The 15504-nt window shown below is 43.4% G+C and overlaps 1 protein-coding gene across 3 annotated transcripts in view; it reads right to left on the bottom strand.

The window, feature by feature from the left end:
• pacrg (PARK2 co-regulated) overlaps nt 1-15504 on the bottom strand; it is a 156466-nt gene that overhangs the window by 127682 nt on the left and 13280 nt on the right. For all 3 annotated transcript variants that reach the window (XM_085257133.1, XM_085257134.1, XM_085257132.1), the window contains exon 2: nt 4498-4632. In XM_085257133.1, the coding sequence (XP_085113259.1) occupies nt 4498-4632 (135 nt within the window). The remainder of the gene's footprint in view (nt 1-4497; nt 4633-15504) is intronic.

The following is a 15504-nucleotide window of genomic DNA, read 5'->3' as shown; positions in this document are numbered from 1 at the left end:
GCATCATGCTACAGTAACCTTCTGTCAATGATAATCTGAGACATGAAAACTATGAATCATGTAATAGCTAATTTAGGTGCGAGACAGTGGAACAAATGCCATAACCTTACTGCTGGTGCACACGCAGACTGTGTTTCACTTTGCTATTAAATAAGTGAAAAATCACTCGAAAGCAGTAGTTTACTAAATTGACTCCCAAGAACAAGAATACACCGATAATATGTAATACAGCTGTCAAAAAGAGGGGGTCATCAACTATAAGGTATGACACATAAAAATGCAAATAGTTAGATGGTATAAAAAGAGGATGTGCAGGGAGGAAGGCTCCTTTCCACTGCTGTATCTGCAATGACCTCATCTCTCGTGCACCCCACTCTTTTTCCCGTGCTCTTTTTTCATTCTCTGTCTATCTTTCATTTGTATCAAGCGCGCACTCCCACTGCATCTCTCAAGCACATGCACCCTCATCCTCGGTCACCCTAACCACCTCATTTCTCCAGCCCTCCCTCTTCTCCAACTCTCACTCTGTGCGTAATTCAATCATCCCAAGGAGATGGATATCCGTCCCCTAGGAGCGCTTACGCTCTCCATTTCCTAAAGCGCTTGATCAGATTAATTGATTGTCCCCTCCCCATACCCACCACCAGCATCTCTGCGCCCCCTTATACTGGCCAAACTCAGTGTGGTGGCGGAGGACGAGCAGAAATCCGGTTTGCATTGATATTTTTATAAAATGGCTTTTTCCTGCTGCCCCTAAACAGGCCTTGGACAAAAGGGAATAGATAAAGTAGATGGGCTGGGAGAGGGGAGGGGGCTGACAAGCATGATTTAAAAAAAAAAAAAAAAGGAAAATAAAACAACAACCTGGAAGCATACAAGAGAAACACAGAGCTGAACATAAGATCAAGGGACAAGATAAAACAGATAAGCAATCAATGAAATGAAATATACAAGTCTGTTTAGGGGGTTTATAGTACATGTGAGGTGAACGCGTGTGCATGTATCTGAGTGCCACGATGTCTGCCTGTAAGCCTGCAGAGCACAGCGGAGGGTAGAGATGGGGAGTCAAACCAAGCCCCGCAGGGAACGCGGGAAGACCTCAACTCATCCATTATAACTGAGAGCCAAACGGCTGCCATGTCTCCTGATTGCTGAGTCCCTGTGGAGCTCTCTCTCTCTCTCTCTTTGTCTCCCTCTCTCTGTTCCCTCTCTTTCTCTGTCGCTCTCTTTTTGGCACCAGGGATCGCTGTAGATTACACTGCTGTTCCAGGCCTTTGGCTGCTACGTTATGGCAGTGGCCAAATACAAGCACAAACCATACAAGCACTCATGCACACACACACACACACACACACACACAAAACACGGCACACAAACACACAGGCACACAAAAACACATAGACAGGGATAGGAACTCGCTCGACACTCTCTTATCTACCTGCCGCACATGTTCCCCATACGTGTAAAGCTTTTACCTGAGCGCCCCATTACAGCTGAGGCTTTTACCTCTGGAGAGCCAAATTACCTTTCAGATACAACCTTCCCTTTTTCAACTTGCCCTTGACATTTGGTTCACTTGCTTTCCCCCTGAACATATAGACTCAACCACACATTATAAAGCCATACATACACCGGCAAGCTACACATACAGTCACAAAGCCACACGTCTCTGTGATCATAATGGATCACCCGTGCCTAATAATTTCCACGCATTTATAAGAAGTTTTGTTCTTCAGTTACCAACCAACTACTCCTTAAAAACCCAACTACACACTTTTTAAAATATGAACATTAATTTATATGAAGACCTGTTAAATTATTTGGTTGGTTTGGAGCCCATTCCCCTGTGAGTGAACGCTATAATCTGCAGTTATGCACAGCAGTGCTCACAATTCCACACTGCCCGCCCAGCGAGATGTGGAGGAGAGTTTTATCTATTGAGTCACTCTTGAAGAAAGCATTTAGTGAGTGAAAGAGACATTCTTTTAGCGGTACTTGAACCGACTAAAAGGAAAGCATGAGTGAATTCTGGTCTGACATTTCACAGTTAACAGTAAAGAAGTTTCCAAAAGTCAAAAACACCAACCTGCTTTATTTCACAACCATGTGTAAAAAGTAAGTTAGAGTCTCCTCTCTGATTTCTAACTGTCAAAGGAGTCACATGCATTGTTGTAGCATAAAAGTACTCTAATTAGCTGGCTAAATAGGGAAAATCCAAGTTCTAATAAAAATGTAAAAACAACAACAACAAACAAACAAACTAAAACAACAAAGAAGAAGAGGTTAAAGGCAAAATCTGAAATATTTTTTTCAAATAAGCTTCATGTTCATGATGAACAATCGCACAAAAATGTCTGATCACAGGAGCAAAACTGGGAGTAGTTATTGTTTTATTCTGGATTTATACACGTAGGAAAACCAGTAGTGGGAATAGCCCCCTCTTCGCTGCCACGTAGCAATGTTTCAGAAACAAAATGTGTTGCCAGTAAGTTATGACATATCTGATTTTCCACCAGAATATTAACTCGTGCAACTGCCTACAGCCCCAGCGCCGGGCTACTACACTGTAAGAGGAGAAATGTTAATAACGTGTAGCTGGTGATTCATTGAGAGGCCAGTAACACATGCTGCTCACCCTGCTGCTCAGAAAGACTATGACTATGTACTGTAAGTGGAAATAGGGAAAAAAGGAACTACCTGTCTGCACCTTTACAAGCGAAATGCTGATATTGATGGCAAAGATTTGTTTGGCTGTGCATGAAGCCTGTTTGTCTATTTTGTGGTCAATTTGAGAAGTGAGTGGCGTTGATGTTTGCTGCTTTGCAGAGGTAAATAAGCATAAAAAAATCTTTGTAGGGGGCTTGAACTGCTGACCTGAATGCACACACTAATCAGGTGACAGTAAAAGCAGATATGTACAGCATACACATATATGCTCACAGTCTGTATACATGGGCACACAAGCTAAATAAACATACCAGTCATTTTTCTTTGCGAAAGGCTCTCTCTGTTACTTACCTTCCCCAGACTTTTTATTTGCTAGGGGGCTGTGTTTTCAGACCGGGATTGATCCTGAGCTGCCGTCTTGAACCCCTGCCCCGAGGGCAGCTCAGTGCAAACACGCAGCAACCCCTCTCCACTTACTCCGATCATAGCTGCACTTTTTGTTACAGTATACCCACACATACAGTGCAACATGGGCTGCCTCCAGTAAACAAGAGGCTGGCTAAAATGAGTCATATTCAGCAGGTTTCCCAGACATGGATTAAAGCTAGTCCTGGACTAAAAGATCACTTCAGGAAAGCCAAAACGAACATAACCGCCAAAGATGCTTCAAAGTGCAAGCCCTAAGTGTGAACGAGCACCCAGGAAAACCCTTCTCTTACCGAGGATTTAAAAAATGATGAGGCTGTGTGTAAGTGCTGGGAGGGAGGATCAATAAGCATAACAGCAGCACTGAGTATGACAGCAACAATTACATACACCACATCCCATTTACTGAGTGTTTTTTTCATCGGCAAAACACAAAAGAAATCCATTACTTTTTTTCCAAACACATAGATTCATTTGAACACTTTACATAAATAATTCATTCAAAGGGAGATGCTTTTACAGTGTTTTCACCTGAAGACAGACAGCTAACTAGCAAGAAAGCTCACTCACTCACCCACCCACCTCTCCTTCTCCCTTTGAAGTAGGAAAAAAAGAAAGAGGAAGGGGGCATAATTTTCTTGATTCATTTATCATTGCTTACTATGAATAAATGCCATTAAGCATAGCGGCTGCATGCAGTTGTGAAGTTATGGAATAGCTGGCAGCATAGTGGGAGCTGAAATAAAGCAACATGGTGATTAGAAAAAAACCCCCAAAATGCATCAATTCTACCCACGCTGCAACGGTTCAGAGCGGAGTGTTGAAACACACATATACAATAAACTTGCAAATGCATACACAGTCACTCCCTGAGTTTTTGCTGCGACTGCCCTGAGTTCCTATGGAGTTTGTGATTGATGGATTCTCTGACTGGTGCTGTGGGACAGGTGAAGCCTTTCGAGTGAGCTAATCTACACTGCCTCCTACAGGATAACAGCCCACACTGGGCCCGTGAATATGTGAGAAACTGTCATCTTCACCTCAGCCGAGTCGATAATGATGACGATAAACGGTGTTTGCACAGCACTTATCAAGTCTTCAGATTCAACCGTCACATGTATTTGACAGCAAGGATGGTTTGAAACGTTAGACAGTGCAAAAAAAAAAAAAAAGACTTTAGTTGTATTTCATTCCAGAATTGAGATTGTTGGGGTTATTATCAAAGGATGGCCTTGCTGAGGTTGTCAATACTTTAATTTGCTGCTATTAGCTTTGTATTGCTCCCAAAGGTTATTTAAAGTATCTTTTTTTTCTGACATACAGCGTTACAGCCTTTGCTTCAATACATTAGATTGTGAAAACCACAAGGATAAGTCATCTCTTATCAGAGTGTAGCGTCCCTACCTTCCATGCAATACTGTTCCCTCGGTTTTCATGTTTCACTGCAATCGGAAGCTCCCCACGCTCGTAGTATTTGCGGAATGTGCTTGGTTTGGCAGGGCACTCATGAAAAACCCTGGAAGCTCTGGGACCCACCACCTGGTCAGGCAGAAAAGAGAAAATGGTAATTAAGAGAAAGGAGCAAAATAAAGATTTAAACAGAAGGAGACATGCACAGTGAGTGAGAGTGTTGTTTTATGAAATCAGAATTGACTGTGTTTTCTCCTACAAGAATAGAATCACTCCCACTGCCTTTTCTTTAAAGTAATTCGGGGAGACACATGTGCCTGCTTTTCTGCTCCTCCAAGGAAGGCAAAACACAGAGCGAGTGTGTGCGTTTGTGTGTGTCTGCATTGACCATGTAGCCAGAGGCACTGCCAGAGGCATTGTTAGGATCATCTTTTCTCTGCCTCCATATTGGATATGTGCTATTACTGTGCCACTGAAAGCCAATGGGACTCCTAACACATCAGCCAGAGTGTCTGCCACTATTGCTGTGGGATCCATTGATGGTGGCACCACATAAGATATGTAAGTAAATGCAACACCCCTACAAAATAGAGCAAGTAGAGAAAATTTTTTTTTAACAATTTCCATGTAGACCTGTGCCGGTGGATGATGATCTCTGGGGACTGACCATGCTTGGTGTGATTGCAGATAGCTGGCCAATCACGGCGTGGACACGCACGGTAACACGCTCACACCTCTGCGATCTTTGATGTGTTCCCCTCATCTCAAAATGAGAGACAACAGCCTTTCTGTCCTGTGTCTTTACAGAGATGCTAGTTTAGCCCAACTACTAAAGTTTGTTCCACCGAATGTGTGTGTTTGAAAGAATAGTAAAGAGTTTTATCACACCAATATAAAAACAGGCTGAATGACTTAGCGGTACTATAGACCTAAAGACAAATAAGCATAAAAAAGCCATGTTTAATATTATGACTTTACATGGTCTTTCGATATTCATCTGTTTATGGTCACTAATTACAATAGACTGAATTGCTGAATAATTCATCTCTGTATGTGAATGGGGCTTTCCTGCTGGTATATCCTCACGTGTTTCTCATCACGCTGAAAGTGGCAAATAATCTCCCCATGGTCTCTCTCTTTCTTTCTCTATTTCTCTCTCTGTCTCTCTCTCTCTCTCTTTCTCTCTCTCACACACACACACACACAGGCTGTGTGTGGGTTTTCTTGTGTTTGGGCTACACACTGTGTATTATAGAGGGTGGGTAGTGCTACCATAATGGGTAGAGATTAAAAACATCCCCCTCCCTGGTAACACTAGCACTGGGTACTGGTGATCACACAGGGGGGCGATAAGGCTATGAAGGAAATCGCCCCAGCCCTAGTCCCATGTTACAGTACAACTGGGAAACAAGAAATTGAACTTTTTCATAGCCTATTATTGTTTTCATAGGTGACACATATTTTGGGGACTTCCAAACATCATCTCAGTGATATGAGTGAAGAGACTATTTCAGCTGAAGCAGCTAGATTTGTTAAATCTTACAATAATGATCGCCGTATATGTATGTGTTTGTATGTATCCTGTCTTTCTTTTATTGGATGGGCAAATCTGAACAAAACTAACAAATACTGTTAAACAACATCTGTAGGGTTTAAAAAAAATGTGTTATGATTCCAGATTTTTTGATTTTCATATATATTATGTTCATCTCATTACCTCCCCTGTGAATGATTCATTTTTTGATTGCATTTGTTTGTTTATAGTTAAGACTAAAATATTACACCTTTGCAACAACACAGTGTAGTGGATGAATGGCAGAAAGCCAGAGTCACTATTTTCCCCATCTGTGTCCCTTGTGTGCATTCCTTGCCATCTGTGTCACACTGCCACATGACTGTCAGATGTGTGGATGTCATTAATCCTCAGATTACCACTCTTGGAGGAGCTGAATTATGCCACAGAGACCCACACACAGAAAAGTGGGTCTGGGATGCGTTATCTTTGGCAGGACATCCTCAGATGGCTGTCCAACTTGACAGATTTTAAAGAGGATCCGAGCTATTACATGCTACTCAAAGTTTTCATGTTACATCACTCGCTAGTGTTGCCTGTTGGTGACTTGAGTTCAATTTAAATACTAGAAGGGCACTAGGAGAGCGTATCCTTTACCAAGGCCAATGAGTTCACCAAGCTTCACGAATTTCAGCCTGGTAGGTTTTGCATAATCTTGCTGACAGACAATCATCGCGATCGTGGCTCAAGAGTTGGGAGTTTGCCTTGTAATCGGAAGGTTCCCGGTTCGAGCTCCTCCTCAAGTTGTGTCCTTGGGCAAGACACTTCACCCGTTGCCTACTGGTGGTGGTCAGAGGGCCCGATGGCACCAGTGTCCGGCAGCCTCGCCTCTGTCAGTGCGCCCCAGGGCAGCTGTGGCTACAATGTAGCTTGCCATCACCAGTGTGTGAATGTGTGTGTGAATGGGTGGATGACAGGTTGTGTAAAGCGCTTTGGAGTCCTTAGGGACTAGAAAAGTGCTATACAAATACAGGCCATTTACCAAACTGCACCGAAAACATACCTCTGCCTGGCTCTCGCTTCGGAGCAGGACTATAAAAAAATTACAACTCCAAATGTATCTCAGTAAAACTGCCACCAAGGAATGATGCAACGTGGATCAAACTTTAAGCTGCGCGTGCAATACGATGTAGTGGGTGCCAGGATCAATAGACTCTGGAGAAACAAAAAAGAGAAACTACCGTGAGGGACCCCAGGTGAGTGTCGTCGAGCGCTCAGTGCATTTAAACAGCCCTAATGCACCGTGGGATTGCAGCACAGTCATTTCAAATGAATCCGTTTGGAGCATTTGTTTACCATGCCAGGGAATACTGAATAATATTATGCTGATTAATAGGCACAGGTTTGTATACCTGCAGGAAAAAGACAACCCAAACAAAATGTCTGTGACTAACAATGCATGTAAAACACAAGAAAAGGCACTCTGCAGTACCGTTGCTCTACTAGTCTTAAGGAATCCCAGCAAACATGTATACCTATTATCAGGCTGTTATTTTGAGTTTAAACTCAGTTACATTACCATAAATGTTACCTATCGTTTCGAATAATCCCATCAACAGTGCCCTTATAAAGAGACTTTTCCTTTTTATTAGATTCAAAACCAATTAGTCTATAATTGCTTGGATTGCTTTAACTTAGCATTTTCATGAATAGAAAGTGTCAGCTTGCCTCATTAGAATTTTATTTCTGCCTTGTCACATCACATAAGTTAATACAACACTGGGATTGTTGTTTCATTTAGACTCTGAAGCACACACCACTATTATCTGCTTGCCTTCTCTCTCTCTTTTTTGTGTGTTTTCTCATTCTCTTCATTGTTGGAGTTTTTTTTTTTTTTCCTTTTTTCCAGCTGAGGAAATAGCTGAGGAAATAGGAAGCTGTAAGGCTTGCAAGATCACTGCTGCTCCAGCCTGCAGGAGTGACAAAGCCCTCATATCCAGGTAGCTACGGCGGTGGTTGAGCCACGCTGCACGGGGAGGCTAAAAATAGCTCAGACTGTCCAGCGAGGAGAGAATGAAGCCAGACTGCATTGACTGGCTGAGCAGCTTTTATGGTCAGGAATGATGACGCTGCAGTCAATTCAGTGGCCTGTGTTCATAGCAGAGGTGTTGCAAGCTTCAAAGTCACCTCCCTGTTTTCTCTTCAATTATCATCACCGGCAGACAGTTCACGTCAACATTCATATGCATGTGTGCATATGAATGTTGCCAAACACAGAAGCCCCTTCCCCTTTGTTGCTGATGTAGGCCACCATTCCCAGCAGCTTACAGAGAACTATAAGAGGAATAGCGTTGTGGGGAGATTACCACCTGCTGTCTTCCAGATGTCATTCCTGTTATTTGCCTGCTGCTTTTCTGCCATTTTTCAGAAGTGTTTCTAAAGCTTTTGCATGCTGTGAGGAAACCCACAAAAAATAACTAGCCACTAACTTTGTTTATCTCAATTTGACTCCTAACATATACTCTATGAGGAAAGCTATACAATCCTCACTTAAGCAACTTAAGCAACGTCTATGTGTGAGAAACTCTGTATATCTGCGAAAATGTGTTGATAAATTGTAAATATTAGCCTGGTCTTTTCTTCATTCTGTGATTTAGGTTTATCTTGCAATCAAAGTAAAAATAGTCATATAAGAACAGGATTTGATGTTATAGAAAATGTGAGAAACCTTCTTTGCAAACCTAAAATCATCCCTGTTCTAAAACACTGGCATAAACAGAGAAAAAAAAAAGAAAAGGCAGACAACTGCACAAGAAGATAACCTCCCGCCCTTCTGTAGAGGCCATAAAGAGAGTCTGCAAGACAACAGACTACAGAACAGAGAGAGGTGGTGTAAGGCAATAAGTGTCTGTTTTGTGTGCCCCTGGAGCACATATCAGAGAGTCATAACAAGGCAGTGCTGGTCAGATGAGCTCCAGGCTGTCATTTCTCTCCTTCGTCTTCACTCTGCCTCCAGATCTGTTTCCTCCCTAATGCTGTTGTCCGCTCCAACTACATTCACCGTAAACCTGGCTGCCGTTAGAACCACCGAGGCAGTAAAGCACAAACACGCGCTCGCACACCACACATGCTGAGTTCCCCACGGGCAAGCCGAGCAGAGGTGTGATTGAACAGCAGCAGGGCCTTGTGCTCCTGTCATTTATAAAGGTGTCATCATGAGAAACAGAGATGCTCCCTCTAACCTTATTAGTATGGTTCTCATAATGTTGACATACAGAGTGAAGTCGAGCACCCAAAAACAGGCAATATAGCAATATATGCGATATTGTATATTGTATAAAAATTATTTCCCAAGACATTTCTCAAATGGAGGTTATTTTGGTTCAGGAGTATTATAATTTTTCCTTATCAAATAATCAGAAAAAACAGGAAAATGCATGGATGCCTGTCAAATAAGCTGACGCACTCATGGGCTTTATTGTACACAAAGCAATCGTGCTTACTGTTGCATCGCCTCTCAAAGGGCCGTTCTGAGCCGAGAAAAATCCCAAAAATGAGAGATAAAGGTGACGCATGAGACAGCTACTGAAAATGCTGGAAAGAACTGGAATAAGAAAAACCAGAAAGACAGAGAAGAATATACGGGATAGAAGCAGGAAGCAGGGGAAGGAGATGGAAGACTTGTGGATATGATAGGAAGAGGGAGACAGGGAGACAATAGGTGTGGCTCATCAATTCTGAGGGTGAGTTCAGCATGGCGGGGCTGCCGCAGCGTGTAGGTGATCCATCATTTTGCCTGGGCCTTCAGCTCCACCGCTCTCTCACATCTCTCCATCTCCAACACCACCTTAAAACTCCCTTGAATTCTTCTGATAGATGTCTGGTGAAGGCTTGTCAATTATTGACAGCTCAGGATTGCCTTTGCTATTGCACTTCTTGGAATTCCTGAAATGTGGCTCATCTCCCATCACCTTTCTGCAATTTGCTGGGGGGAGAAAGGTATTTTGCTGCCTTGCATTTGTATGGGGAAAAAGGTGCCACTGCAACTTGCATCACCTGTTCACTGAAGGGAGTTAGGTAGTTGCTAGCTTTCTCACTTGCTCTTTCTCTCTCTCTGAATTTCCTGAGTGAGAAGTTATTGAAACCTACTTCCATGCACAAGGCCGCTATTCCCGATGGAGGGTGCGGGGTAAGTGAGTCACAGAGGATGGAACAGAAAGGCAGAGGCTCTCCTGATAAGGTCAGCTTGCACATCGCTGCCACTGGCAACAAAATTAGCTTGGTTTTTTTACAGAGCATTTTTCGCCGCCATATAGCCCAGCCGACTGCCTGCCCGCTGGTCACAAGGGATGCGACGCTGGGTTACACATGCATACTTTAGTCTGAAAATTTAAATGAGCAAGAAGACAAAATAATGGAGGTATTTAGGCTGTTAGGGAGCCAGTGTTACACAGCCATGTCCAAGCAATCATTCAACACAATATTTCTGCTAACTCATTCCCTCTGCAGGGCAAAGCACAGACTGGTGGGAGGCAGATTCCTTTCAGAAGAATAAATGCACAATATTTGTGCAACACTTCATTAATTTCTCATGACCAAACAGCAAGTGCAGTGAGTTTCATTATGTGCAGAAATTAGCCGTGTTGCGAGAGACAAGGTCGGATGAGAACAAATGGGTAAAGCGGCCTCACTGGACGGGAAAACCACAGACTGATGAAAGATAACAGACTCTTTTGTTCTGAGTCACAGGTACATAGAGGTGCTGCTTTATTGTCATTGTGTCACAGGCGTTTGCGTCAACGATATTGTGCACACAGGCACAAGGGCAGGGATGTTAGTAATGAAAAATGACGACACTGCAAGGTAAAGACGGCACTACACGCCTCATGTCACTACAAAGACACGAGGATGAAACAGGTGACAGCCACCTACTATTGAACTGTGCTCGAGAGGGACAACTTTAAAGAAGAACTTCAAAAAGCATCGTCAAGCATTGAAGAGCGCCCCACTGTTTTCTGTCTCCTCTAGTTTAACCCCATCACTTAAAAGAACAGCACAGACACGGGGAGACGTTAAGGGGATGTGAAAGAAAGAGTTTGAGGTAGGAGTGCGAGAGGACGAGTGTAAATGAAAGAGGAGCTGTGCGAGGGAGAGAAAAGAGAGCGAGCGAGACAGAGCAAGGGAGAGAGAGAGAGGGAGGGAGAATGCCCTGAGTATTTTCCATCTTCTCTGTGTGGCCCACTTATCAGCCAGGCAGCAGGGCAGCCTTGTGCTTACGGAGCCCTATTGGATGATTCATATCACCAAACCACAGTTGAGATGATGGCACACAGTGAATAAGCCTGCATGGAAAAGGCAGAAAATGTTAGCTCCTGCTCCTTGTTAAGTGAATGGAAAACCAAATGCACTGAGCCTGGGAGGTTAAACTTTAGAAAGGAAAGACCACATGAATACTTATGGTGCAACACATATGCACAAGAGGTGTTGAACCCACATAAACCGTCATGCAGATGGACTCAAACAACTTTTATTTAAATAGATCTTTTAGTGCTACTTCTCATTTTTGCACTTTAGTGTTTGTTTCATTTGTTTAGCAAAATACAGAATGATAAAGATCAAGGGTGCAATGCTGATCAGACTGATGCAGATGATTTTCTGAACATTTAATAATACAAGTGTTTTAAAATGGAAGGCAAACAAACAAAATTGGCCAATATCTGTATCATCCTTTCATCTGTTTTCCTATTCACTTATCCAATTCAGGGTCTTAATGTTTAGTATTCCTTTTCATGTTTCATGTGTTCATGTTTCAGTATTAATGCCCTTTTGACTACTTCCCATTTCCCACCTATGTCTAATGATCAGTCACTCCTGTGTGTGTATATATAGAAATGTCTTCCCGTTTGTTCTCTGTTTGCAGTCTGCTGAGCTACTTTGTTTCTGCTCCTTTGTTTGTGCATCCCCTTGGTGAATCTTAAGCTCCTTTTGTATGTTTTGAACTCCTGTTTCATGTTCAGTTGTGGACTTTGTTAAAGTTTTGATTGTTGCAACATCAAAATGAAGGGCTTACGTTTTGTTCACTTTGTTTGCATCCGTCTCGTGCATGTAGGGCCACTCCAGCTTAATGCTGACATTTTCTAGCTATTTATTTCCGCCTGTGTGCCACTTTATAAATGTTTGGATCCTTTGCTCATACCAAGGCTGCTGGCTTGTGGCTGGCTCTGAGTTGTGTATGTGTTTTAAATGTATGAAACTCATAAACAGAAATATATGAGGCATCCCAGCCGGTAATCCGGCTGGATCAAGCAGCTGGAAATCAGCCATTCCCTCACAAACAGTTTACCGTAAGTCACATGACTGCATCGACTTTTACGTAACTGAGTCACTGTGACCACATCATTACACACACATACATGGAAACAAGCATATAAACATCTCTGTAAGACAAGCTGACTTTTTATTTTATTTCTGACTGTTAAAAGAGCAGGACATGCGCTGATCCAATGCTGTGAGTTTACAGCTCCAATCAGTAACAACACCTGAAGGTATTAAAACACAAATCAAATCAAATCAAATCAAATCACTTTTTATTGTCACATCACATGTGCAGGCACACTGGCACAGCACATGCGAGTGAAATTCTTGTGTGCGAGCCCCACAAGCAACAGAGATGTGCAAACACAACAACACAAACGAGCAAAATACAAGAATGGCCAACCTGAAACTAATAAATATATGTACAATATATAATAGTGTATGCATTTCTGGATGTGTATACTAAATATTTTCCTACGTGTGTGTGTGTGTGTGTGTGTGTGTGTGTGTGTGTGTGTGTGTGTGTGTGTGTGTGTGTATGTATACACATTTTTACAAATTAAATAGTAAAAAAATAAAATAAAATAATAATAATAATAATAAAATATACAGAGTTGAATATGTGCAAAACAAGTGGCATTTATATACAGTGTGGAGTGCATAATGTTGAAGTTCCAGTAGTGAAGCTGAGGTGTCTATGACGTGTTCAGCAGTCTGATGGCCTGATGGAAAAAGCTGTCTCTCAGTCTGCTGGTACGGGACCGGATGCTGCAGAACCTCCTTCCTGATGGAAGCAGTCTGAACAGTTTATGGCTGGGGTGACTGGAGTCCTTGATGATCCTCCCCGCTTTCCTCAGGCACCGCTTCCTGTAGATGTCTTGGAGGGAGGGAAGCTCACCTCCAATTATCCGTTCAGAGCACCGCACTACTCGCTGGAGAGCTTTGCAGTTGTAGGCGGTGCTGTTGCCATACCAGGTGGTGATGCATCCAGTGAGGATGCTCTCAATGGCACAGTGATAGAAGGTCCTGAGGATGCGGGGGCTCATGCCGAATCTTTTCAGTCTCCTGAGAAAGAAGAGGCGCTGCTGCGCCTTCTTCACTGTTTTGTTTGTGTGTACTGACCACGTAAGATCCTCAGCCAGGTGTACGCCAAGGAACCGGAAGCTGCTCACTCTCTCCACAGCAGCGCCGTTGATGGTGATGGGGGTGTGTACTTCTCTGCACCTCCGGAAGTCCACTATCAACTCCTTTGTCTTTGCGACGTTGAGGGTGAGATGGTTGTCTTGACACCAGTGGTTCAGGGCGCTGACCTCCTCCCTGTAAGCCGTCTCATCACCGTTGGTGATAAGACCCACCACTGTAGTGTCGTCCGCAAACTTCACAATGATGTTGGAGCTGTTAGTGGCTGTGCAGTCGTAGGTGTAGAGTGAGTACAGGAGAGGGCTCAGTACACACCCCTGTGGAGCACCAGTGTTCAGTGTGATGGGGGATGAGGTGATGCTGCCCAGTCTGACCACCTGGCGTCTGTCAGACAGGAAGCTAAGGATCCAGCTGCAGAGGGAGCTGCTCAGTCCTAGATCCTGCAGTTTCCTGTCCAGCTTCGAGGGAACGATGGTATTGAATGCTGAGCTGTAATCTACAAACAGCATCCTCACATACGTGTCTCTCTTCTCCAGGTGTGACAGGGCAGTGTGTAGTGTCAGGGCTATGGCATCATCAGCTCAAGGCCGTGAAATTAATGATACACACAAGAGGACCTATAGATCCCTTCCATTGCCACTTCTGCTGCCGAGAATCAGGAATTTGACTCTCCTTCCAGTTTTACTCACTGAATAACTAGCTTCTTGTCAATAACCATCCTCATAACTGCATTTAAAAGAGGACTAACTGAAAACCACCTCACAGAAACTTAATGTTCATGAACTCAGTATAACAACACGCTTTGTTAGTTGTGGCCAAAGCTCAGAAACATCTGCATGACTCATCCAGAAGTTTAAACCTAACCGCGTGTCTTATTTGCAGGCAGTAAGAAGACAGCCACTTCAGCAGATAAGGACGCATTAGTGGAAATTAAATAGCCAACCAGGGAAATGCTGAGATGTGCAAGAAGGCTAGAAGAAGCCTAAGCTAGGAGATGAGGTGATTAATGGTGAGACCAGCCAACAGGTAAACACAGGTATGACCACATACTTTAGAAAGGGAGCGGCATGTTAGCGGTGGAAGGGTTATCAACAAGCCTCCGGGGACAGGGACAGGAAAAGAACAGACCCAGAGCAGCAGGAGACCATCGATTTCACCACAGAGATGCAGACAGACAGCCATAAAGATGAGACAGGAGAGCGCAGGTCAGTCTGCAGCTTCATCCACAACACACCACAGCCACATACACACACATTCCCAGGTGTCACAGGTAGCCCAGCACTGACAGATCCCTGAGGAGCATTGGGAGGCGTGAGGAGATAAGCAGGCTGCACATGGTAAGCGATACAGGTTCTACCTCTGATATGGGAATATTGTTTAACACTGAAGAACATTATCTAGGTGATTAGTATGTATTGCAAAACGAACCCCAGGCCCTTGGTCTTATCGCAAGCCCAGTGTGACTTTCTATTCCTGGAAATCAGTCTTGCTGCCTGTAAGGCCGTCTGTTAGAAACGAAGCTGGAAGTTTGCTTACAGAGACCAGAGGTCTGAAATTTGACCTTTATACAAATTAAAGGGAAGAAAGCACACTGAAGGCTACATCACTGCGACCAAACACCCTACACGGTCAGCTTGCCAAAATCAGCTGAACTCATCAAGTCACACAAATGCATCTTAGGCAAAAAGTTTTGTTTGGGTTATAGACAGTGAAAAATAAAAGACCAGAGGGCTACTATTGTGACCTCCTGCAAAGATACTTCTTTGAATGGCAGTCCATCCAATACAAAAGAAAAAAAAAAACATTTTGCTGCCCAAGTGCCTTAAAAACAGGCACTTCTCCATCTTCTCAAATCACACACTGAGCTTGTTGCTTCAGCAGCTCTCTCAGAGAGAGAGGCGGCACTTTTAGTTGAGCTACAGGGAGGCAATAACACATGCAGACAGTCAAACAAACAAACAAATAAAAAGAAACTAAAGCAAAGCCATACCTCAAAGCCTGCTGTGCCAGCAACACCTGGCTTTTGAGCTGAT

Source organism: Mchenga conophoros, linkage group LG19 (assembly GCF_057382185.1).
Source record: "Mchenga conophoros isolate Kocher_MC1m ecotype Shallow Benthic linkage group LG19, M_conophoros_male_GT1.1, whole genome shotgun sequence".
NCBI classification, from domain to species: domain Eukaryota; kingdom Metazoa; phylum Chordata; class Actinopteri; order Cichliformes; family Cichlidae; genus Mchenga; species Mchenga conophoros.
Note: the sequence above shows the minus strand (reverse complement) of the source record. Positions and strands in the feature narration are given on the sequence as shown.